At 38.8% G+C, this 27,402-nt stretch overlaps 1 protein-coding gene across 2 annotated transcripts in view; it reads left to right on the top strand.

Annotated features, from left to right (window-relative positions):
- The first annotated feature begins 16,384 nt into the window (after positions 1-16,384).
- Positions 16,385-27,402, top strand: part of LOC118405793 (ATP-binding cassette sub-family C member 9-like) — a 39,702-nt gene continuing 28,684 nt past the window's right edge. Inside the window, exons 1-11 of one of the 2 annotated variants that reach the window (XM_035805546.1) lie at positions 16,385-16,651; positions 19,090-19,295; positions 19,647-19,774; positions 20,563-20,676; positions 21,169-21,369; positions 21,992-22,174; positions 22,916-22,972; positions 23,610-23,816; positions 24,116-24,268; positions 26,242-26,397; positions 26,735-26,869. In XM_035805546.1, coding sequence (XP_035661439.1) covers positions 16,575-16,651; positions 19,090-19,295; positions 19,647-19,774; positions 20,563-20,676; positions 21,169-21,369; positions 21,992-22,174; positions 22,916-22,972; positions 23,610-23,816; positions 24,116-24,268; positions 26,242-26,397; positions 26,735-26,869 — 1,617 coding nt within the window. In that variant the 5' untranslated portion in view covers positions 16,385-16,574. The remainder of the gene's footprint in view (positions 16,652-19,089; positions 19,296-19,646; positions 19,775-20,562; positions 20,677-21,168; positions 21,370-21,991; positions 22,175-22,915; positions 22,973-23,609; positions 23,817-24,115; positions 24,269-26,241; positions 26,398-26,734; positions 26,870-27,402) is intronic. The other variant, XM_035805547.1, reaches the window with a different exon arrangement.

Genomic DNA, 27,402 nt, shown 5'->3' with positions numbered 1-27,402 from the left:
TTACTTCTCTTCAGCAGTTTGACTTTAAAATATTTCGGGTCAAAGCTTCAAAGACAACTAAAACCTCATAAACAACAAACTTTACTTAGCTCAACAGTATACAAAAATATTGTACGGGTTGCCATCCTTAGTTGAAGCGCTTATTTATAGCGCTAGTATCTTCGCTGCGCCGTTAGCCGCCGTGCGACTTTTGTTGACGGTCTGATATCCCTACGTCGCCGCCTCGCTGATATTCCCACGGACATGTTTCAAGAAAAATACCCAGCAAAAAACGCTGTTCTGCGTCAAATTCTATTCTATAAAACATGTGGGACTCATTGTTACAGTCTAAATATTTTGTAGAAGCACCGCTGTAGGAAAGAAGGTCCAAGCAATGTAAAACATCACGTAGCATGAAGTTCGCTGTCAACTGGCACACAGCACATGACTGTTTGAAAGTCTAAGTCTAATCAACAGCCGTGTTTGATTGATAGCCGGCGGTCCTTTGATGAAGTCGGCGAAAGGTGCGTTAGTTAGAAAATCTGCGTTTAGTTTTGATACGTAATTATAAGTTAGACAGTGGCGAGAATGATTATTTTCTCATCAATATTTCTCTTCAGAATTATTTGAACTTAATTGTACATCTAAACAATTGGCTTACCTGTGCAATGTTTATATGATTAATGATCAGTGTACTGAAATCATGTGTAACGTATGGCTCCTAGTCAATAGATCAGCATTTTCTCGATAGTGACCACCTGTCTATAGTGGCCACATTTCCTAGTGCTGTTGTTGTTTGACATAAACTTTGAACATTTAAATTGTAAGTAACTTTAAACTGCCAAAGTTTCAGCCCAATAAAACACTCTCAGCGCCAGGGTATGAACAGACTGACCAGACAGACGAAAATAAATCCTCGAACAAGGTTCAATCGTATCTTCCGGGTCTGGCAGGAAGTTGTTAAACTAAAATAAGAATAGGCTCGATGGCTGATTGCATACAAAGTAAAACAGTTTAACAGTTTTACAGCTTGAAGAAAACAAACGCTCCTACAGTACCTGCACCTGCTTGATAATTATTAAATCGTATGCCCTACTTGAATAAAAAAAGTTCACTGCAATAATGAATGTACCCACATCACAAGGAGCTTATACTTTTTTAAACTTACACCTAGTTATCGTACTGAAAATTGTTAATGACATTACATGAAGTCATTCAACAATTTTCAGTCATGATGAAAATTTTCTGAATGGAAGGTGTGATTATTGTCATTTTCTGAAAAATAGAAGCAAGCTCTGTTTTTACCTGGAATCAATTCACAATACCAGTCCACTTTGGGGGATAATGTACTGTTAAGAGGATGTTCCATTTTTGCGCAGGGGTGATTTGGAACAGTCCAATGTTGCGTGGGAAGGGGTATGGCTGAAATATGCTGTATTTGCTCTTAAGCAAATGTCGGCCTTTCTAGTTTCTTAATATGTTTCTTTATTACCTGTTTTCGCATTCTTCTATTTAGATAAAGGAAAAGCTAAATATACACGTACCTGCCTATAGCACGTAGTTTTCATAACGTTTACTCGAAGATAATAAATTGTTTATTGAGTCTTCCATGGACACGTTTCTTTATCACTGTTGTAAAATAAATCATTTATTTCATCATCCATGCCCAGACACGGCACATTTAAAGACAACCTATGCAATATTAAATCGTTAAAAGTGGAAATAATCTGCATAAGGCAATCTGTTTGAAATTGATACCTACTGCACTATATTCCAACATTTACATCATTATCTAATACTTTGAGCGGTTAAAAGCGCACAGAAACACGTCACGTTAAGGTTTTTCTAAGTAATGTACCCCCTCCCCCCTCACCAACACCATTGCTGACCCAAAAAGTGCCCTGAATTTACCGAGTCCTCGTGCCACTGGGGCATCAAATCTTGTTCCTGGAATTTATATATCAAAATAGCATTCCTCTGTATAAAATAGAATACAGTTGTTTTATAAAAGTGCGAATAAATTGACTTTAATTAATAATTGAAATTCTACAACCCTTACTCGGGCTAATTTTGCTTAGGTTCCTTAACGAGGAAGTTGTAGGCGTATATAACTCAGAAACACGAAAACAGTTGGGCGTTTCTTCTCCTCTGCTTCCAAAAATGAAATTAGCTTGTCTAGATATATCAACGACTAGTAATTGAGTGGTCAATCAAATAGATTATTGTTCATCTTTAGAATAGTGTCTTCGTTGTTACTACCGTGTTCTTGCAAATAGCATTTGGGTATTCGCGTGCAAAAAAAAAAACGTTTAAATTTATTTGCAATTTTGTCACATTTTATATACTCAGCGGTCGAGAGACAGAACCTTGGTATTCCCGTGCAAAAAAACGTTTACATTCATTTGCAATTTGTCATATTTTGTAAACTCAGCGGTCCACAAACAGAACCTTGGCATCTAATACACCTGCACGGGTCATGGATGATGATACGACGGCAACATCTTCACCGACGCTTGAAGCTTTTTCCCTCCTTGAAGCTTTTTCCCTCCTCCTGCACCTGTTTTATCCATTGTTTCCGTTATGTGTTTTAATGTAACACTTGTGTGCGAATAAATAAACAAACAAACAAACCGACAAATATTCCAACCGCACTGCCCGCACCAGTCAAACCAGCAACTCTACCAAAGGTGACAACCACACTGTCAAACAAGTTATAACCCCTTGTTCCTTTGCAATATTTGTTAAGCAATATCTATCTCTGTACTACAGAAATTTAGCTCTATTCCGACGTTATTTTTGGTGTGTCAAGGTTTATTGACCAAATTCCAACCAAAATGTATATATCGTGTTAATGCGCCCTTTCAATGGAAATAAATAACAAAATATTGTATTACGTAAAAGGTGCCTTAGGCTCATAATATTTTCACCATACATTATATCATAATCAGCATTATCATGTTTCCTTCACACCAACATGAATTACCAAACTTTTGTATTTCATAACATGAACTAGAGTTCGACGAACACATCTCTTCGCCAAATAATCATGTCTTTATTAAGACTTTAACGTCTTATCATGTATCACTACATTGTAAATAGTACCTACCCCAATAACAAATGACTGCATGAACGTGTGTTCCTCACAAACCCACAAATGCCCCCCCCCCCCCCACATAACCTTCTCGGCAAACTGGTGACAAGGAAATGATTTAGAATGTTGTGATACTTTCCAGCGCAACTTTCATAGTGTTTTGTTAAAATCAGACTCTGCCAGACTCCAGCCTGGCCGCATAGTATTGATTTTAGGGGGCCTTGGACTGTGACCAAAGATGACCTGCATGGTAGCATTCCTGGTCAATCAGAATTTCATGCTTGTCAAGACCGGCTGTCTTAAACTACTTTTTCTCTATTTTTAGACATCCATGGGCCGATTCAAGTTCTTTCGGGTGGCTCCGTCACATGTATGTTTTTAACCTATATAGAAGTTTCCCTAAGTAATTATATCAAATAGATAGTGATTGATATAATTTGCATCTCATTAAGTTCATTATCACCCAAAGTACCAAAGTAACTATATACCAAAAACAAAGACTATCCAACAATCTCCTCTGGAGTTATCCTTCTTAAAAGTTACGAACTATAAGACCCACTGCAGTTCCAAACAAGCTGCTAGGGGGCCCAAAATTACACCATTCACTCCTAGTCCCAACAGCTATCCACCACTAAAAAATTATGAACCTGGCACTTCTGGAAAATTTAGGCGCAAGCTTTGACGCTCACTTGCAGTACCAAAACAAGTCGCCAGGAGGCCCATTATCGAACTTGACCTTCCTTTCTGTGTCCCCTACCTATCAACAAAATATCGATAGCATTCATCAAAAGCATCTTGAGTTATCTTGCATACAGACAAACGCACTTACATACAAATCCCGCTACAGCACCGTAGGTAAGAGCTGGGTAAACCATTTTCGCACTTGACCTTCCTCTCCAAAACCGCTACACACCTACCAAGTATCGTGAAATTTTGCATTTTGACTTATGCTGCCCAAAACAAACCCCCAAAACATACCAAGCTTGCTGCAGTACCGTAGGAAAACGCCAGGTAAGCCGTTTTCTAACTTGAGATTCCTTTTGACAACCGCTACACACCTACCAAAAATCACAAAGTTCTATCCACAATTTCATGAGTTATTTGCTGTTGACCTACATACAGACCCAAGTCAGCAATCTCATACTCTTCCTGGCGAAGAGAATTATGGCAACCACTGTAAGAAGTACAAGAGTAAAAGGATCACAAACTGCTGTTGTCTCAGGTTTTGGTACCAGCGACCAACGTGACCCCCCTACCAGCGACCAACGCGACTCCCCTAAAAGCTACCAACGTGACCCAGTGGCCAAAGACCGTGAGAACTGCAAAGCAAAGCCCATCAATGACACGGGAAGGTGTGGTACAAAGCCTACTGCTGCACTACATACACCAGATATAGAGTAAATTCTATTTAAGAAACTTTTATGTATCTCTAGTATTCTAACATTCATCATTTATTTTAGTCTCAAAATATATTATTCACATGATAATGAATAACTTTGGTCTATAATCAAGCTACTAGATGGACGACATAATGACCCCCCCCCCCCAAAAAAAAAGAAACATTGGTAGCTTCTAATTTGTAGAATTTTTAAAGGCCGTCAAAGCACCTCATTTTCTGAAAGCTCCTGTTTAAAGCTGTTCAGATTGGGCTTCTTTGAACAAATGGGGGGAGGGGTGCTACTTCTGCGGCGCGTGTTTTGAACTCATGTAATATGACGTCATTTATGTGATGTTGTTTGCTGGAATCAACATGAATTTCTAAAATGTTTATCAAATCACCAAAGACATTAAAAATAGACAAAAATAATAATTTAAGTGTTTTTTATTTAAAAAATACCTTGTAGTTACGAATGTTAAGGCATGAAATAGAAGTTAGACTTGATCTGGTGATATGATCCGCCCTCTTTTATTTCGGCAGATAACGTCATAATTAGCACAATTCATAGATATTTCATTATTTAAGAAACACTTAATTACAGCGGATTTTATCTATGTAATAATAGAGCAGTAATGTAGCAAGAAAGCCTAAACAAACGCATAGTTTAAACCGAAATTAGCAAATTCCGTTCAAAAAATAACTGTCAACAATGCAATGGCAAGACGAAAAATGGAAATTTTCCCCATTTTAGAATAAGAATCTTGCCAACTAGATTATAGGAAAAGTCAAGAAATTCAGTGCCCCGAAAAATTCAAGCGTAAGCCGTTCAGGCGCTATGCAACCTAAAGTTGACGCCGGCCTTGAAAGACACCCCCCCCCCTCACCCCTCCCTCTGAATACGGTTAAGGTTTCTTTCGCATTCTAACAGCATCATTACAGACAATGGACATGCAACAAACACTACAACTTGGATAATTAATTACCTGTTAGAATCCTTCAACTCTGATTACATCAACAGTCCCCTGTGGGAATCTTATAACTACTTGATATGTCATTGTTTCCTTTTCATTGTTGTAGCTGCCAAGAAAAGATGCAAAGTCGGCTACCGACTCATTGCAATGACATGCATACGTCTCAGTATTCAAAGAAAGGATTTTTACAATGCAAAAAAGACCTGCGAAAGGGAGGGAGCAACACTAGCCATGCCAAAGACAGAAGAATTGGACATCGCTCTGAGGAACCTCGTGCGTACGGAGGGCCAAACCGGCGACTATTGGATTGGCATGAAGGATTTCGAGATGTTTCGGCTTCAAATAAAATATCGAAAGTGGCAATGGTTGGATGGATCTACTATAGAAGGATACAAGGTAGGTAAAGTAGTATTTTTTTTTGTAAAACCGTTATCTAAAGAACACAACAAACTAAAATTCTAAAATTTTCCCTTTGACTAAAGGACACATTTATTCAACATATTATTTCCATCATGCACAACTTGTCATAAAGCATGCATAAATCATACATAAAAATGATTGAACTTAACAAAATATATCAATTCACTTGAAGTACATACTAATTTTCTGTTTTGTTTCTTCTTGGTTACTTTTTCCACAGAGGTATTTCTTAGGTTGTTTTGCAATGCATCAATTTCTAGTCTTCCTATATTGCGAAGAGTATATGTAAATAATTTACAGCCAAGTTAAAGAATGTGATTAGCAGCATCTATTTGGGTTGTAGTTTTATTGAAGTAAAAATAGTGCTTTTACGTTATTAGTGTTACGATAATTCTATTTTTGTCCAGGGATGGGGTCCAGGACAGCCCGATAACACCAGGAAGAACCATTTCAAGGCTTTTTACCTTTGTGTCCGGTACCGGTTAGGTTCCAGAGTCTACCCAATGTGGTACGATTCGCACTGTAATACGAGAAATAGATTCATCTGCCAAGCTCGACTGGCAAATAAATAATAAAAAAACTCGCCAATGAAATGGGGCACTGGTGAGATAAAAAGAAAATTTGGCTGCATTTGTGATTCGATTATATCTAGACACATCAACTCGTTGTAATTTCTGTAGTAAAAGCATATGATATTTTAATATGTATATTGATTATCATAAATCCACTATGTAATGTGTTCAACATGTTTAGAAAGAACGTTCTTTTCCAGCTGTCTATAAGACAAAGGATGATCTTATTAATCTAAATGAATAATTGTCTATGTGACTTTTCTCTGTAAATAGCAAATAAATGACTAAAAATTCTATAATGGCTTCTTGAGCTTCAAGAGAGGAGTATTTTTGTCTGTAAACTTAAATACGTTATAATGTAACAAGCTTTTTTTTCTAAATTTTGTTTCATTTTGAAGCCAAATCAATATAATTCAATGGGTGGTATCAGCTCACCTATTAATTTGAGCCATTAAAAAAATTACCTCAAAGTCAACAAGAGTAGAAGGTAAGGTAACAAAATTGGAAAATATTTCCAAAAAAAGGTTTTATCTTCATCGTTTTTAATTGTTCGATGTTGGCAGAATATAGGAGACTTCTTTTACAGAACTAGTATGTACCTTCTATCATTATGATTGTGTTCCCGCTGTTAAAGTGCCACCTACATCCTGTTAGAAACTCTAAGGAAGGGGTCTGAAAGAGATCAAAACGTAAGCACAGTAAGTACATAGTGGTTTTGTAAAAGAATTCTCATATATCCTAAAAGGAAAGTATAACGTAGAGAAGTGTTGATTGTACATGTGGAATTGATTGTATAAGTGGATGTAAATGTGTATGGCTGTAAGTTTAAAATGGTTGCCATATTTGTAGTTGTCAACTTGGCAAGTGATACCAATCTACTACAACTGTGTCACTTCGTGCACCTCTTGAATATAAAAATAAACACAAAGCTGTGATTGTCACTTCAATTGGCGGTCTCATTCACCAACAGATGTATATATTGAAAGTCTGGCCCTCTAGTTTTAACCCATCTTTTATTACCCTTTCTTATTAGATTTTGAGTCTTCAGAGACAGAGGATATAATTTTAAAAACGTACTTTCTGCGGTCTTATCAATTAATAGTTGTTGTAGCTGCGCATACAATGAAATTTTGTCTCGCATTAGAATTCATGTGTATAATAATGAACTTCAAGAATATACTTGTTTCTTGAATATGCTACTAAGATTATATTCTTACCTGAGGGCTCTTATTCTGATATCAAGCACTTTATTATTACCTCCATGAAATGTCATGGAGGTTATATTTTACCCTGTGTTTGTCTGTGTGTCTGTGTGTCTGTCTGTCTGTCTGTGTGTAAACAAGATAACTCAAGAACGGCTTGGTGGATTGGTTTCATACTTGGTGTGTTGGTAGGGTGTGATGAAAGCTGGAAATGATTAGATTTTGGTCCCCCTAGCGGCTTCCCTTGGTACTGCAGCGCAACTTCCGGGTTTGCTATCTCGTGTTCTGAGCAAGCTATGGTCACGATTTTGAAGTTTTAGATAGCTCTTGTGCTCGGAAATAAGTGACATAAGTTTGGGCCCCCTAGCGTCTAGTTTTGGGAAAGCAGGGGCATTTTTGTCAAAAACTTCTGAAGACGATAACTCAAGAAGGGAACAACGGATTTTCATCATTTTTGGTATGTAGGTACCTTAGACAATGTTTTACAAGATAAGATACCAATTATGCAAAACAGGAGTACATTTGCATAATTAATGAGAATATTCTATCATAGCAGTTTTTTCAATGTATCTCTTGTTCCAGACATGCTATGGTCTTGATATTTTGGTGGTAGATAGCTTTTGGTGTCATAAAAAAGTGGGGCAAGTTTCAGCCCCCTAACATTTAATGGTGGAACTGCATGGGTGTTTTTGTCAAGACACTCCAAAGAGGATAACTGCAGAAAGGAACGACGGATTGCCTGCATTTTAGGCATGTGGGTAGCTTAGGCAAAGATGTTCATAATGATATACATGTTATTCAAATGAGGACTTAATTTGCATAATTAATGAGGAAATTGTATAGTTCCATTGTTTTCAATAACTGGACCTCAATACATGTAACACATGTTAATTACGATAGGTGGAATATAAGCAGATACCAAATATGGTAATGAGGAACTTATTTGCATAATTTATGTAAAAATTGCAAAACCGCTTTATGATTAATAATGGAAATTTTATAACTGTGACATGTGTACGTTAGTCAATGATGAGCAACACCATGCATAAATTATGTTAATGTGTTAGTCAATTGCATGAAAGTTGCGAAAGCTCTAAATTTTCATGGAGGTATGAGGTCGCCGAACTCTAGTTGTAAGTAAGATCTGCAGTCATCGCTATCTTTGCCGAAGTGATTCTAATTCATAATTTCAGTATAAAAAACAATTCCCTTTATTCAGAACAGTGGCATAAAATCAAAGGAAGAGATTCATTGGATAAATCATGCCATGAAATGCTTAAAACATGACTACTTACCTTGTTTTTTGTGTGTTACATAAGACTCATATGTTCACACCAGACTTTTTGCAATTTTTTTTGACCGACCGCCCAGATATTTTTCTAAAAAAATCAGAGAAGCAACAAATTAAACGGTGTGGCCTTAGAATACAAAATTATAAAAGTAACTTGTTCTATTGTATCATTGCTCTTGCAATTGATTTTTGTTGACTCAAGGTAAAACTTTTAAGACATTTGTCAAATGTAGAGACTCTCAGCTATCTATTGATGTATAGCATTTTAGGGTTACCCTGGAGCAAAGTAACTAAAATAGCAAGGTGAAAGCAATACCCGTCTTTAAACAAGGTCTAAAAATCCCAGCACAGGGAGGGTATATGCGTGGAAAAATTACCAGTAGGATACGGGTTTACAAGTTAAAACAATACAGTCGAGAAGCAGTTACCTAATTGATGCTATTGTCGCCAAACATGTCAGTGGATTAAGAAATAGAAAGAATGTGTTTTGTGCAACGTTGACCCTCAAACACTGTTGACCCTCAAAGTGCCATTAGGACCTGTTTGATCGAAAGAAATATATCTTCCGTTAGTTTCTTAGTAAGGTATTTCACAGATCAGTAAAATAATGTGGAAATTATTGAGGAAAGTCTGTGTTCGGTCCGTCTGGGGTCCAAATGGACGGCGGCAAATTGTGCACTTTTTAAAACAAACTTTTGAGACCAAACCCCTACATTTTTTATCGTATGACCACAAAATATATCGTCGCCATGGCAACATAGAAAAACTTGTTTTATTGACTTCCAATTTTTTGCTTACTCCTTTCTCTTGATAATTTACCAAGTTTGGTAGCTTTGGAGTGAGACATGAAGAGTAATGTGCCATAAAAGTTGCTGAGGACCTCAAAAGCGCCCACCCCACGTGGCCCGGTCTGAATATTGCTAGGGAGAACTTGCTCCTTCTTCACTTATGACTAAACTATGATAATGCGCTGGAATTGATAGCATTTTAACATTTCAAAATATTCATGTTTGACAAAGGACCGTTCTTGCAATGTTTACCGATAAAAGTTGAAAAGGACATTTTCATGAACAAACATTTTGGGGCCCATTCGGTCATTTTAGTAGCAAAAAAAGGTAAAGTGCTTGAGGGTTAACAATACAGTAGACGTATATGTTGCTTCTATGTTGCTTTTATTTAAAATAAACTTTGATTTCGATATGTTTCATATTCTTTCTATGTGTTTCTTTTTAAACAGAGCAAGTTTGTAACATCCTTGGGCGAGGTTTGTTTTTCATTACCACAGACTAATGAAACGGCCGTTGATTGATGTGCACATCTTATCCTGATTTGATAAATGATTATTTGAATTATTTTTTCATGGTTCAGTGATTATTATTCAACCATTCGGTTATATAAATCATCACTCAAGGTATCTACATACCAATCCGCCTACCCTTTCCTGAGTTATTCTCTTTCAACGTCTACGACAAAATCGGCCACTGCAGATAAAAACAAGTCGCTAGGGACCCAAACCTATACCACTTCATCCCTACTTCGAGTCCTATCAACCATAAGAAAATCATAAACCTGGCACTTGCAGCAAATCTAACCACCTACTTTAACCCTCAAACCACCGTATGGGGTCAAAACTGACCCCAGACGTATATTGATATGTGCCATTGTGCCATTGCTGGTTGAAACCAAATTTCCTTCCATCAGTTTGTTTGTATATATGTCTGATAATTTCTCATACTTTTTTTAAAGAGATTGGCTCATTGTTGATTAAGTTATCATAGCATTTTTTAAACAAACTTTTGAGACCCACGCCTAAACTACTTATCGTATGATAACGATATTTACAGAGAAGGATGTACATGTTCAACGAAATTATCGTAACAACTTTTGTGTCATTATCATGTTACATGACGACGCTATGACGTCAGTTAGCTTGAATTGGCCGCCATCTTGGATTTTGACTGATGACGTCATCAAATTAGCATAAATTATGAATACTTAATCATGAAATTTACGTAGAATTTTTTAAGATGTCATGAACAAGTGTGTTTAGCCAAGAAAAGCTTAAAACTTGAATGTTTAAGCCAAAATTTGAAATTTGTGTAATAAATATCCCTGTCAGAATTCCGTTGCCATGGCAACGTTAAAAATGATGAACTTTTTCATTCATTTAAAGTGCTTGCTATTAACATTTTCTCAAAAGGGACCAAGTTTGATGGCCCTAACATAAGCTATTCAGGGGCTATATGACTTTGAAGTTGGTGCAGGCATAAAAAAACTTACCCGGTCTGAATAGCGTTAGTGCAAAATGTGGTCCCCATGATCTTTTGCATGAATTATGATAATGAGCAAAAATTATTCTCACCTAATCATGTCAAACTGTCCCACATAGATCAATGAAACTATACATATAAACAAATCACAAAAAGAGTCACCTAAAAAACTGTATTTGTACAAAACGTTATGGGGTCAGTTTTGACCCCATACGGTAATCTACGTCACAAAAAAGGTACGGTGGTTTGAAGGTTAAAGTTCCCTCCGCTGTAGTACCGCAACTTCCTGCTAGAACCATCTACATCGCTCATTATGTTGTAAATATGCAAACATACACAGCCTGCTGCAGTACCGATGAAAAAAGCCATTTGAACGTTTTAACCTGACCTTAGTTTTTACAACCGCTATACACCTACCAAAATATCACGAAGGTCCATGCACAACATCTTGAGTTCTGATGTTTACAGACAAAAGCACTTACGTACAAAGCTCGCTGCAGAGCCGTAAAAAGCGCTTCCTTTTTACAACCGCTACGCACCTGAAAAATATCGTCAAGATGCAGCCACAGCTAGCTCCTAGATTCATGTTGTTCAAAGACAAGTACACAAACATACAAAGCCCGCTGCAGAGCCGTAGTAACAGTAAAACCTAACACATTTTCTCAGAACATCTGCTTGGAGATTAAGGGTGCAAATGTGTAGGTTCAATATCCCCATTGTCAGCCTGCTGATTGGTTGTTGGCGGTCACGTGCACCCACCGAGCATGAAAACCGAAAACAATTATCTGTTCGTAAAGTTTTACTGGTTCCCCAGACCGCTGAGACGACAAAAAGAGGATGTGATATGTACACGAAGCTGTTAGCAAAAAATTGCGTTCTAGGAAGCTTTTGATGTGCCTTTATCTGCAGGAATATTCGACAGCACTGTAAGGGAGTAACTGCACAGTTCTAATATATATCTGTCCAGTAATGTATGTAATCCTATGGGAAAATGGAAGAAAGTTAACGTTGTTGCTATCTCACGAATCAAACCATCAGAACTGCCGCCAAACGCATTTCCAATGATTTTTACGGCTTGTATGTAAATGCACGTAAACCCTCCAAATCAGTAGGTTCACAACAGGCAACTAGAGGTAGTTGTACTATCTCAGGAGGTGCTAAAAATCCTAAGATAAAAAAAGGCCATTTTGTACAACTAATCAAACACATATAGAGTATTTCTTGCCCATATCACTCCAAAACTGTCCAGATTGCACATATAATCACACCAAGAATGGGTTTTGCAATGGTTTAAAGTATTGTAATGCCGCCTGAAGTGGACCTGTTTCACCGTGCCAAACAACAGAATTCTGCTGTGAAACGTCACAGGCCTTGCACTGGAGTCGAGCTGGGCAAGCTGCCAACAGACGTGTCTGTGGTGACGAACATTACGTGCGGCATGGCTTAGAGAATTGTGATCCAGCTTTAACCCATTAGAAATGGTGGCCAGCAACAAAAAATTGTGATTAAGGGATACAGCGTAAGTACAGTTCTTTATCAGACTTTCTTTGAATATTTTTACTTCTTGGAAACAGAATAGTAGAGTAGAGCACAGTAAAGTAGAGTAGAGTAGACCATAGTAGAGTAGAATAGACTAGAGTTGACATTAGTAGAGCAGAACAGAGTACAGTACAGTACAGTATGGTACAGTAAAATTCTTTCACCAGGTAAGAATGCTGGTGTCCAGTTTCTGTCTATTTCTGTCTATTTCTGTGTACGTTGTCTACAACCCTGTAATCTTTCGAACCCCGCAGTACCGCACTAGTGCCCCACGTGCAGTGAGATACCACCAGATTAGAAGTAGACTAGCGTGACAAGGCCGCTCTCCGAGACCTTGAACCCTACCCAATACATTCCATACCGACGTTGTCAAGGTCTGGTCTTGAGCCTTAGTCATGTCTGCGACATAGCCATATCACAAGAGTGGAGAAACATTGGCAGGCAAAGAACAAAAAGACTCCGTTTTGTATGCTACAATATATAATGTCTCATAATTCCACCAAGTGCCATATCAACAAAAATATATGAATTTAACCCTGGATAAAGTTAACTGCCAACAGCAAAAAATTCGGCTTACCCAAATTTTCGACTGTTTGAACTTTATTCAGAACGAATTTTACCAACACTGATGAACTTTAAGTTACGTGAATTTAAAGCGATTTACACTGCATACCCATGATACCGATATTTAGGTGTTTAAGGCAATCTTGAGAAGGCCTCTGTAAAAAAAAAGATGTGGAGGTATTATAGCATCCGGTAGAATTATGAGACTTGATGATAATAATAGTATACCGACTTGTGTAAACTGATGCCTACAGGGGTGACGCAACAATATCATATTTTGTTAACTAACTTTGAAAGCCTTTTTGGGGGGATATTTTTTGAAAATTTTGGCATTTTGCTGGTTGATGACATAGTATGGGGTTTTAGCTGTGGCCTTAATCGGAAAGGTGATTCGAAAAATATTCAAGATGACAAGATGAAATATTCTTGACATTATCCAAGATGTGCATGACACATGTGTGTTGAGAATACAGACTTATCTATCGAAATGATATTGATTTATAAGTGGAAAAATGCATACAATAAAGCTGTTGGAATATATTCGTTCTGTGTGTTTGTGCGAATTATTGTAAAAGGCTAAACTCGAGCCGAAGTTGATTAGTTGATGAACTGTACTTTTCAAATAAGTTTTTGAAAAATTACACAACGCCGCCCGGTAACCTACCATAAGATTTTTATCACAATTATTGAATGTCATTCCTTTACGTACATTCGAAGCCGCGTTTTAAATCTCCGCCCAATTTGACAAGGAGTTTCTACGGTGCGGATTTAACCCTCAAGCACCCGACCTTTTTTTGCGACTAAAATGACCGAGTGGGGTCCAAACGGACCCCAAAATGTTTTGTTCATAAAATCTCAGTTCCAATTCCTATCGGTGATCATTGTACATACATTGCTTCGTCAACGTAAGAGGAATATTTTGACATGTTAAGGTGTTACTAATTCCACCTCATTATCATAATGTATGCAAAAGATCAGAAGGACCATGTTTTGCACTAAACCTATTCTGACCAGAGAGGGGAATTTTGAGGCCCTCAGCAACTATTATGTCGCGTAACTCATGAACGGCTAGTGCTAAAGCTATGAAACTTGGTGATATAACACAAAATATTGTTAGCAAAATTTTTTTGTCAAAAAAAAATTTATCATTATTTGGGGTTGCCATGGTAACGGAATTATGACAGGCATATTTTTGCCCAAAAAAATCCAATTTCGATTTAAACAAGGTTTTCTTGGTAAAACATGCATATATTCTTACAACAATAAAATTCTAAAAGTTCAATGCTATTATAATGATTCAAATTCACAATTTATGCTAATTTCATGACGTCATTAGTCAAAATCCAAGATGGCCGCCCTTATAAGCTAAATGACGTCATAATGTCGTCATATTATATGGTGATGACACAAAAGTTTGTATGAGGATTTAGTTTTACATTTTTATTATCCCCTAAAAGTTTGGTGGTGATAGGATAAGTAGTTAGGGAGTTAGACTCAAAACTTTGTTTCAAAAGCTGCACTTTTTGGCTGGGGTCCGTTTGGACCCCAGACGGACTGATCACGGACTTTCTTTATAGCTTCCACAGTATTTTACCAATCTTCATAAAAACTTAGGAGAAGGTATAGAAGATATTGGCTAACAAAGTCACGGAAGGAATTTTTCTTCAGATCAAAAATGTTCAAATGGTACTTCAAAATGTACGCCCAATTTGACAAGGAGTTTCTACGGTGCGGATTTAATTCTTCACAGAAAATAATTTCTTAATGTTTTTGATTTATCTGTCTTAAGCAAAATATTTGGAATTCGGTCAATCTATTCTGCAAAGATGGGTAAAGTATCATTGCCTTCTTCAATTCTGTAAAACCAGTTTGATTTGTTTTAATTTAATTGATATCAATATCAAACCGAGTAAATAGTTATTAATATGAATTTTTTTATGTTTATGGTATGCAGGTATGCAGGTTTATTAACATATTCATTTATACATATTTGGTAGAACGTACCTACATAGCAATACTGTAGAAAATTTAATTTACATCCAACTAGATCAGATATTCCTATTTTTTTTGTGGATTTATAAGTCTAACTCACATGAATTTCTTTGCACCTAACCCTCCATTCTTCTAGTCTCCGTTGCAGGCTGCGAACGGAACTAGTTTTTATTTTAGGGGGTTGAGTAGGTTATCTTATGCCGGGAAAGGGATTTTGCCGAGACAGTGAGCTTGCCAAAACGGGGCAAAACTATAATCTTCCACAGCAAACCCCCTTCCTCGGCAACCTCCCTTTCCCAGCATAAGAAATTCTACCAGCGCTCAGGGCCAGCCCCCCCCCCCCCCCCAATAAAAACAGCCCCGTTCGGAGCCTGCAATGGAGGCTACCATTCTTCAGTAAGGTAAGGATGTCTCCGACCTGTACGTTGGTGGGAAGAGGAGCATCAACGTCATCTGACATTTCGTCAACATTGGATGGGTTTACACACGCTGTCGAGTCGACTAAATAGGAGTGTTCTGTTTACTAACGGGGCAGCAAAGAAAAGTGACGACCGCAGTATTATTGCCTCCTGAAATTTTCACAAATGCCGAAAAGTTATGGCATAAATGGTAAGAAAGAAATGCTCGTCTCGTAGTCGACTCAGTGGTTCCCAACTGAAGAATACAATACAGCATGTTTTAGCGTCTTTTACGCTATGTTTCACTATATGCGGTTTTCGCGATTAAAAATCGGGGAAAGGCGGTAATTGTTTTTTTTTGCTTGTTAACACTTTTATTAAGCGTATTTTACCGTAAAGTAGCTTAGGAATTACTTTGGACAATAACCCATTCATAATGCATTAAATGTGCTTTTTCGCTTCAAAGGCGTTATACAATGAAATGTTTTATTGCAAATTCATGCCCATGGGGCTAGCATGTATGGATTCTGTTCTATTTTTAAAGTACACGGCAAAATATTCAGCATACCTAACACAAATGCTTAATAATCGTCGTTTTAAACAAACCAACCCCCATATCTGCTTGAAGGTTGGCTAGTGTGGCCAAGGGGCAAACAAACTGGCCCGGTAGGGTCAAAGGGTAAATGACCACCCTCTGTAAACAAGATTGACCTACATTTTCTATAAATGATAGAAGGCTTACGCTACACTGTGTTTTGGTACAACAGTGTTCATTTCCGGGGCAACTTTATCTTTCCCCGTCATTACAAATACTGTACTCTTTCCACTACGAAAGTGTCCACCCAAATAACTTTAAGTTAGTAACGTATCAGGTAGCTAAAAGTCCAACCGTCATTTGCATCAATCAATGAAAAGGAATACCTGCCCTTATCAAGAGAGGTCATCTGATCTCCAAAGGTCAATAGTTGAAACGGGACAGTGCAGGTGAGTTTACTTCTCTTCTCCATATTATTTTTGTAATTATTTGTCTACTTCATTATCATTTTCCTACTCCCCAGAAAGGGGAAACAAATTGTTTGGGTGGTGTTTCTTTTATGTCTTCTTCTGTCAGGACCCGGTTTTAGAACTGCGTTAGCATACATGTATAAGTTGTATAATGTAAACGTAGGGCAAGCCGAACGGCATAGTATTGACTTACTGCTACGTGTGAGAGACGTTCCAATAAGGCGACAAATTGCTCGGGGAAAACATTCTGCATTTTCGCGAAATGTTGTTCGCGAAAATGCTGCCTTTCTTGTCTCTGTTTATTTTGAGTAGCGTTATTTTGTTACCGTCGCCCCGAGGCATAGTTTTTACCTGGTGTGTAATTTGATGTTTTGGCATGTGGTTATAGTTCTTAATGGAACATCGAATTGGTCTCTAGCGACATTTATAGTACTGACTACATAGGGGAACGGTCGGAAAGTTCTTGGTTTGTAGCTTTATATCTGAATATGGAATGGTATTCGATTTGGAGTGGTAGATAGATCTTGTTTTCTTGAACAGGCTTTCTTTGACCCTTCAACACTGTAAGTCGGGAACCCTCCAATTCATTCAATCTGAGATACATAACTTGAATTAGCCTTTGGTTTTCAAACTTTACGAAACTATCTCAATTAAATTTATATTTTACAACAGTAAAACAACAAGAGATGTTTTCATGTCAATGTATTTATCGACAGTACTTTTCGTGTTATGAGATAGGACCTTTGCTCTTTTTCCTGTTGAAACGAACAAAGATGTACACAGTTGTATGCCCCGTGATGGGTGACCTAATTTTAAAGTGGGGCCATAGGTCAAACTTTCCACCTGCTTGCGCTTGAGAAGTGTCCCATAGCTAGAAACTTTTACCAGAAAAGATGGGGCTAGGGCGAAACAAAAGATGCCAGATTCTGATACCCTTGATATGTGATGGTTGGCATTATCTAACTTTGATAAATATATATTTGAGAAAAAATCGATCAATCCCTAACTATCACAGTACGCAGTGTAAACAACCCCTAGCCCTATAAATAGTGCATGTATTCATCTGTAAACTTCACATGATCCTTTGCAACATAGTATATTTTAAGGTTCCTGCCAACGGGCCAAAACGTCTTAAATTACCTAAAAGCTTTCATTCATGTTTGTTTAGGCATCTCTCTCTTTCTTTCTCTCCCTCTCTTTCTCTAGATAAATAGATAGATAGATTTGCATCCATTTTTTTATTATTTGAGTACATTTACTTTCTATCAGGATGAAAAAATGCCAGCGTACAAATAGTATACAAATTTTGTTCATAGCATTTACAGGCTGAAATTAGCCACTCCCTAGAAGATACTGTTTTTCGATACTAGCGTACGACGGCACATGTAGCACAAATATCTGAGTAATGTTTTTAGTTAAAAACAAAGTTACACTAATATATGCCGTCCGTGTACAATAGTCATGTTTTCTCCCCCGAACTGAGAGGTTGATCGCATTCTTACTTCAGATACCATTTGTAGTGTTGACATTGAAAGCGCGATCTTTGGACCCTTCATAACACTGTTAGGTCAGGACAAGTCACGTTCAAGTTTATCTATCTATCATCTATCTATCAAATGGTTTATTTGTCAGAGCGGCGTGGCAGCCAAAGGCTGAATTGTGCCCTCTTTACAAAACAAAAGATGTATTACAATACACCATCTCGTGCGTCACATATTGTTACACAACATCATACATTTAAAACAATTCACACTACAGCATTGAAATAATGTATTGACGTTAAAATTATCTCATAGGTTTTAACCTATGAGATAATTTAGACGATATTAGATTTAAAAAGATCTAATATCGTCTAGATCACTTCATGGAATTGAGAGCAGTGCGCAGCAATGATGGGACTGGGCTATTGGAAAACCTAACAGTTCTGCATGTTGGTACTGCTAGCTTATTCGAGTTTCTTAGTGACCCTCCGTGCGTTAGTCCCCTGGGAGCTGGTACTAACTCAGCAGTTCTTTCAGAGGCTGCCATGCTGTTTGTTTAAGCTCGTACCCGGAACCTGACACAAAGGGAGACGTACTAACCAGTCCACTTTAGACTAGAATCCAGGTGGAAAGCTATTCTATTTACGTTTAGATGTTCAGCTTCGGCCGCATGGTGCGTTGGATACATCCGATCCCTCAATCCGGACAGTTCTTGGATGGGAGTCCCCCAACCAAGATTAAGAACGACCGGATTGCAGTAGCCTCACGAAGCTTTCCACGAAACTGTCTTTCGGGAGGGACGTAAAACGGCCCCGGGTCTCGTGCTCGAGGAGGTGCCTCATTAAACAGCCTCATTACTCACAATTTGGGTACCTACTGGCTGGCAAAATACACCAGACATTATTATCATTCATTGAAAATACTTACTCCGAGCAGATCCATGGAGGCTTTACTATGCGGATCGCCGTACGCGACTAAATTAAACCACAGCACGTTCGGACATCAGGGTGACAGCACGTTTGGACAGCAATGGAACAGCACAATACCACAGCCCGACAGTGGTCTACACGAACTCGAGTGTCTCGTGGATGGTCTGAACCTCCTTCCTCACATGGTTGTTCTTCCAATTGCCGTTATGCTGGGTACGTTATTGTCTGTTTTTTTGTTTCGCTTATAGACTAACCAGTTCACTGCCAAAAAGCGTAACACATGATTTGTGCTTTTGTAACACTCCAGGTTTGATTTGATTTTGATTTGTTTAGTTGCATGTATTTATGTTGTAATTAAAATAAAATGATATTACAGAAAAAAAGGGGGAGGGGGGGCGGCTAAGAGGCTGTTCATGGGCCTCCCCCAGAAACTGATTAAAATGAAAGGTTAAATTATATATAACCAAAACTATACGTAAGTAACAAATAAAATAAGTTGAATGATGCCTTGCTGAATTTTTTATCAAAGGTAATTGAATGATGTTTGATCGATTTTCCAAACAGTCGCCGTTGTAGGACACTGCCGTCACCATGACTACACCCGTCTACAGAGCCGACTCTGTGTCTTGTTCCCAGGGCACTCTGTTCGCTGGATGACCATTCTCGCGCTGCTGTTCGTCACTATGAGCGAGGTTAACATACTATTATATAGTTCTTACCATAAGTCAAACTAATTTTTTTATTTAAAACGCTCAAATTATATCGGACTTAACCAAATGTTCGTCTGACAGCCTTGCTGACGAAATGGACCTGTCTTCTAACAAATCCACACGGATCTCTGGCTATCTTTAAATTCTGGCAATCTTCTGTTGATCGACGAATAATGGCAGTTAGAGATCGTTGACAGCTTAGCTGTAACAGCAAATATGAACAAAGTATTTTTATTAGCTATTTCAAAAATATGAACGAAATGTTAACTAATACAGCAAGAATGAACAATTTACAGGTTTTCGATAGCTAAATTTGGTTCGCTGAATTGCTGAAAAGAGTCATTTCCAGATGGGGTGGCCATCTTGGTTTTTCCAGAGTCATCCAGCTTATTTCAAGTTAGAGTGGTAGAACTTACAACTGAAGATGGCCTACCAAGACTCTGATACATTCTTTGAACTTGGGACTCTCCTACAAAACCTCGTTTTGTTGCATAACCCCGGACGACATTGGGAAATCCAAGATGGCCGCCCCATCTGGAAATGACTCTATTACTCATGACAAGCAACTGGATATTATTTTGAAACTCCAGTTGAGTAATTGTTATTTGACGTATTTTATTACCTGATTGTCTAACCTGTCTAATTCGTAAAAGGTAAATTACTAGTTGGGCGACATCCTGCTTTTTTTCGAAATTGTTTTTCAAGCTATTTAGTCCGTACCATCACCAAGTCCTATGTTTTACCAGTAATGAGACTGTTGTTCCGTGTAGGTTGGAGAGGGTGTTCTATCAGACAGTTTCACCCCCGGCCACCACCCCCATCTGTACGTACCGTGGATCATGGCTCTTCTAGCGACTGTACTGGGGAGTGTGTTCTACAACTTGGTAAGCCATTATGAGGTCCGATGGAGTCTAGGACCTAAGTACATTTTTATTATAGCGTAGTTCGCAAATGGTGAGGAATATTACAAACATGTCGTTGCATAAATAGATAAATCTTTGATTTATTTCACTTCGATTAGTTATATTCCCACCAAATATAGAGGAAAGTCAGATAAACTATATAGGATTCAGTAAAAATAGAATATCTCAAATTCAAAGTTAAAAGTAAAGTAACATCAAGGTACGTTTGCGTTGTCTTCTTATGTCGATCGGTGTTTGTGAATTTTCGAAACATTGTTCATCTATTTTGTGGAGCAGCATTAGCTGCATTTTTCCATCCACTGTACATGTGCCAAATTACTATATTTTGATATGGACGATAGAGAATTTCATACCAGTTATAACCGAAGTTGCTGAAAGTCAAATGAAAGGTTACCATTAGCATTAGTCTATCATTAGAAGACTCTTTTCAGGAACTGTTAATTGTTACTGCAGGTGGAGAAGTTGAATCGTCCGAGGCTGCTATTGATTCTAGGATTGTACCACATCCTGTCAGGGGGGTTCAAGCTCCTCAGACTGTCCCACTTGTACAGTAGGGGTGTGAGCACAGGCAGCCTGCGGTTCCAGCTAACCTGGGCTTCAGTACTGCTGTATGGGGTGCTGGTAGCGGTGGAGGGATATGTGCTGTACAAAAAGGTAAGTGGACTGTGCACATTGGTCAGGTGAACAGTGGTAGAAGGTGGACATACAAAATATGCTAAAGAGTAGGTGTTATGAGTAGTCGAACATTTCAATCAACTTGCTCTCCAGGGCAAGTTTAGTTTAGGTGTATAGAAAGTGTGAAATGGAACGGAATGAAAGAAAACAAAAACCATGGAAATATTATGAATTATTGTATTGTGAAATGACAGAAATTCATAAATGATTTATGAATTTTTGGAATTGTACCTAGAAGATTTTTTGAATCAGAATTCACCTGAACATGGCAAGTTTGAAATGCCATTTCGTTTCCTTTCGGGCACACTGGCGTCACTACTGCCCTAAGCTTTGTGCTGAACGACATTCTGGAGGTTCTACGCCATGGACACCAATATATCGCTACATGTTTGACTACGTTAACTACGTTTTGCTAACGATATCACCTCTTCCCTTCCCCAAAGCGGTACCTGTCTACAACTCCAGGCGAAGTCCCTGTACCGAATGACCTTCAGGATGAAGCTATGCGCTTTGCCCTGCCGTACGCGTCTCTACCGCCTTAGTTCAGTTTTAGCAATCCTAACATTAGGAAGACTTCTGCTAATGACACCTCCCTTTCCAGCGGTACCTGTCTACAACTCCAGTCGAAGTCCCAGTACCGAATGACCTTCAGGATGAAGCTATGCGCTTTGCCCTGCCGTACGCGTCCCTACCGTCCTGGTTCAGCTTCAGCTGGATGGACTGGCTGCTGCTGTTGGGCTACAAACAACCTCTACAGGCAGAACAGCTGGGAAGACTACCAGAGGTGAGAAATTAGCATCTACAAGGCTCCGCGGATAGGTAGTCTAATAGCAGAAATTGTGCAAATAGAGTCAAAAGTACGGTAGGGGAGTCAGCCGGCCAGAGGAGTTATCTCCTCACAGCATCTTCCTGGCCTTGCCGCAAGCTGTCGTAGCCAAAAACGTTCTGGCCAACGCAACGCACTCACGACTGAAATCGCAGTACACAAACTACGTCAGAGAACAACAAATGCCGCAGAAAACTTACATGACTGTCGACAGATGACCGTTATAACTCTCAAACTTTCGTGACCTCTGACACTTCGTGTCACATGTAAGGTCGCTGCCGCCAAGACCGTCACTGGCGAGTGGGAGAGCAATAAAAGGATAATCTATCCACTTCGCACCTATTAGATAGCGATAAGATGACATCAAAGAAAATGGCAACTCCTTGCTGGCTCTGTGGGTCGCGTACTGACTCCTCTGGCCGTCCGACTCCCCTAGCGTACGATTATGTATATAGCTATTGACGCTATTCGTCCAATTTCTACTATCAGACCACTGATCCGCTGAGCCTGAAAGAGGCTAGTCGGAAATGTGGTTTTGAACTCAGTTATACGGATTGAGATGATAAGCCAATCCAAAGAACCGCCCCAGAGTACGACGGAGTCAAACCTCTTTGCGTTTTAAAATGACATTACTTAGTGTTGACAAATGTGGTACTATGGACAGACCAGATACGGCATTTTTTGCTTGCCTGATTACAGGAGATCAGTGCAGAGGTAGCCCTGGATCGTCTGATAAAAGTATACAAAAGAGAAAAGGTAGGCTGTCATGTATACAAAATTACACGTTGCTTGTACTTGTCAGTATAAGTGTCAGCAAGCTTATGGCGTCCCCCGTCTCTACTAAGAAATGGACATAAGATGAATATCTAATCTATTTTTTGGTCGTATTGGGAAAGCATAAGTAAGTAAATAATGACAATATGGTATAATTTTATAATTTTGGTATGTTAGTGCTTGCAAGAAAATCGATAAGATATTGGCCCCCTAATTACTTTTCATTGAACAGTAGCAGGGCATCTGGTTTTGATATCTTTTCTTCTGTACATGCTTTTATCATAATTGTTGGTTGGTATTTATATGCCTTCTGTTAACGTTAATGTTTGTCTCCTATGTTTCCATGTGTACCTGCAATAAGACTCCGGTGATGAACTTGCAAATAAAGTTTTTAATGTCGCTGAAGAGATTCATTAGTCACGCATGTCCGCAGTTAAAAGGATTTTTCATCAAGCAGTGACTACTTTTTAAAGGTAAACACACGTAATTTTCGATGGCTATCTGTCCATCTTGATCATGGAGTGACCCAGTTCTCGCGAGAGTTGCGAGAACTAGGTCGAGACTTGCGCTGATCTTCTCCCCATCACACCACCTCCTTGCGATGTACTTTCTAACGTAGGAGAATGCAGACAGGACCGGTAAGCAGCTGTCTCTGTGGGGGGTCTACATCCGGGCATTCCTGCTGAGTAGGGAGTTTGGCCTGTCCGGGTTCCTCATGCTGATGACGCAGGTGTTCCTACTCATCTCACCTCTCCTCCTCAAACTCATCATCATCTATGTTACCATGGAGACAGATAAACAAACAGAAGAATCCATTATACTACAGGTAGGGATGGATACATCTCGCGATGGTTTGATATTGTAGATTGTGCACACCTAGCAAAGGAAGGCATCTTCAAATATTTCATGTTGTCAGTTAAGTACTATGCAATTCATTCGCGAAAGATGCAATGGCAAAGGTCTGTAATTTCGTTTACACATTTGTAAAAAAGCATATAGATAATGGTTGTAAGTTAAGTATCTGGTGAATTACTGTATTTAGTCCCAATGGACATGGATATGCAATTATCTTCATTGTTATTGTCTATGATGTAGTTTTACAATCTTCCTTCCCCCTGTTTCCAGGAGAGGTACATGGTGACTCCTTGGGAGTTTCTACAGAACGGTTTTGTCCTGTTGGTGCTGTTACTGGTGGTGTCTGTGCTGAGAACAGGGGCACAGGCTACGTCCATGGCACTAAGCTTCAAGGTTGGGAAGATGCTGGAATGTGGCATGAAGGTATGTCATTACTATTTTTTCAATGTTAGGGATCTCTCAGTGACTTATAACGGGGTACTTTTTCTGTCTGTAACGGAGACCGCCCTAAGATGCCCGCTTTTTCACGCGCTCGAACTCACGGCGCTCCATCACTAGTTGCCAAAGAGTGGTCAAGTTTTGATCAATGAATCTTTGACATATTCATCTAGAGACCATACTTGAATAAAGAAGGCATCCATACTGTTCGTAACCTTTCACCCTCCGCGTTACAACTGGCAAATACCGAGGACGTTATCGTGAATATAAATTCCGATTTTGAGCTGCGTTAGACAGTGCACCCTAACTTGCCCCGCTTTTGAAATTTGCTCTCTTCAGAAGCTGGTGACCAATATAGACAAACATAAATAGAAATTCTAATTTAATAAAATATTAGCTTTATTTTGACAGTAGAATTGCGATTGTGTGTGCTTCTGGTCTCCCGCGAGATTGGCTAAATCTTTCACAACCCAGGTCGTGTTTTCATGGGAAATGGGCGAAATGCACTGAATGCGACGGCTCGACTAACAAAATAATTACGAAAAACGACACACAAAAAAAAAAAAACTCATATTGGGAAACATATTCGACATCACTCTGTGAAGATTCATTTTCATAGACGGTACGAATCATTTGTTAGAGTAACAAATCTTTTGGTCTTTCGCTCGTCTGCCACACTACCAGGTTAAAACAACGGCGATGATGCTTATTTTTTATGGCCGGTCTTCTACTCAACAAACATTTGAAGACCAATATTTGTAGTGTTTTGTGAAGTTTTATGTCTTTTGTGTATGACAATTGTGTGGCTGTTCTTTACTAATTGTTTATTTATGGACACGAGCCACCAATACTTAGTAACAGGTGACCACAGTGATTCGACGCTACCAACATTATTGTGAAAATTCTGTCTTCAAAAAAAAAGGGAAGTGAATATGTGTAATAATTTTTTTATTAGACAAAAAAGCTGTTTGTTCGGACTTGGTTTATTTACCTTTCTAATCATCATAGTCAGTGGCAACAAACACGTACTTATGCATAATAATCTCAGCAAAAAATCCGGGCATCTTAGGGCAGGGGGCATCTTAGGGCGGCCCCCGTTATTTGTTTGTTCGCAAGTATAACTGACTTTTGATGACTTTTTCTTTGGCACGTACTTATGGTCCCAATTACGCATGTGAAGTGATGGAATCTGTCAAAGGTAATAGCTAGTACCAGAAAGTATATGTCGTCCACCGTCTCTTTTGAGTGATGGCTAGTGCCAGGAAGTTTATATCGCCCACCGTTTTGTTTAGTGATGGTTTGTATCAGGAAGGTTATTTTGCCCGCCGTCTCTGTTAGGTGATGACCGGTGCCATGAAATATATATCACCTACCGTCTCAGTTGACTGATGGCTACGGCCAGGAAGTTTTATCTATAAATTGCATTGTCCACGATCTCTGTTTAGTGATGGCTAGAGTGTCCTGATCCATGTGACCTCCTTAATTTATACCTCTGACAATGTAGCCATGTTCAGTGTCCTGTTCTGTTCTTCATATAATGTCTACTAACAGGCAATGATCTACAGAAAGTGTCTGCGGCTTTCCAGCTGGCTTCCGGAGAATGAGCAGATCAGTATGCAAATCAGCTCTTCATTTGCATGTTTGGTATCCGTTCATGTTCAAATTTCAATGAATTACTGGCAGGCAATGATCTACAACAACTGTCTGCGGCTGCCCAGCTGGCTACTGGAGAATGACCACATCATTATATGCAAATCAGCTCCTCATTTGCATGTTTGGTATCTGTTCATGTTTCAATGTAAATGAATTACATTACTGGCACGCAATGATCTACAACAAGTGTCTGCGGCTGAACAGCTGGCTATTGGAGAATGACCACATCAGTATGTAAATCAACTCCTCATTACATGTTTGGTATCTGTTCATGCTCCAATTTCAATAAATACCATTACTGGCAGGCAATGATCTACAACAAGTGTCTGCGGCTGCCCAGCTGGCTGTTGGAGAATGACCACATCAGCATGGGGCAGGTGACCAACCACATGAATGAGGGCTGTACTGTGCTCAATTTCCTCGTCTTTCTCTTCCACTTCTCATGGGCTTCGCTCTTTCAGGTAGGACATACAATTTTTTTTCGTGGTACTTAATGAGGATCGTATGTATCAAACTGTTGGCACGGCTGTTATGGTCAGGTTGTTGTTTATAGTCTGTCTGGTTCATATCGCACTGCACAGTATAGGAAGGGCTGTGTATAGATGCGGTTCCAAACGAGATATATGATAATTCTTGCACTGTTATCATTGTTACTAAATGCTAACACAATGCACTGCTTTACGTTTGGGACTGCATTGTAAACACCGTTTTAACTTGATCTTGCTACATTTTGCCAGCATAGTTTAATTTGTGAACTGGCTTATTGACTGTATACTTGTGTTTCCCTCTCAATGACAGCTTATAGCCGGTAGTATACTCCTGTACTACCAGTTGGGGTGGAATGCAGTTTTAGCGGTTGGCTTTCTCGTCATTCTACTACCTGTTGATCTGCTCATCATGAAGAAAATGCACGACGTCAACACCAAGAAAATGGTAGGGCCTGAATCTTTAGATCTACCGTTTAAAGTAACAATTGCGATGTATGTTTTCATGCTATTTCCGTTATATTGTTGATTTATGACTAATATAGCCAGAGAATATTTTGGATACTGTAAATGTATTTAAGTTCGCGGGGATTTAATTTCGCGGTAGCGGGTAAAAGTACTATTCACGGTGGATTTAAGTTCGTGGTAACACCATAGACTGCAGTCTAATACAATGATAGAAAAAAGTTTAAGCTCGCGCTGAAGTGGTCACCGCAAAAACCGCGAACATTAATCCACCGCGAACATTTCTGCATCTACAGTATCATTTGTGATATTGCTAAACATTATTTTATTTGTATGATTGAAACCCGGAAATATATTTTTATTACATTTCTTTTTTTTAATTGAAGAACATACAAAATTAAACACACAGTGGTGCCGCACTGAAGCTAAAAGCTTATGTTCACGGCACAACTAACGAAATACAATGAATAATACACAACTAAAACACAAAAGTACGGGAATCGCCTTTATAACAAA

Source organism: Branchiostoma floridae, chromosome 18 (assembly GCF_000003815.2).
Source record: "Branchiostoma floridae strain S238N-H82 chromosome 18, Bfl_VNyyK, whole genome shotgun sequence".
Taxonomy (NCBI): domain Eukaryota; kingdom Metazoa; phylum Chordata; class Leptocardii; order Amphioxiformes; family Branchiostomatidae; genus Branchiostoma; species Branchiostoma floridae.
Note: the sequence above shows the minus strand (reverse complement) of the source record. Positions and strands in the feature narration are given on the sequence as shown.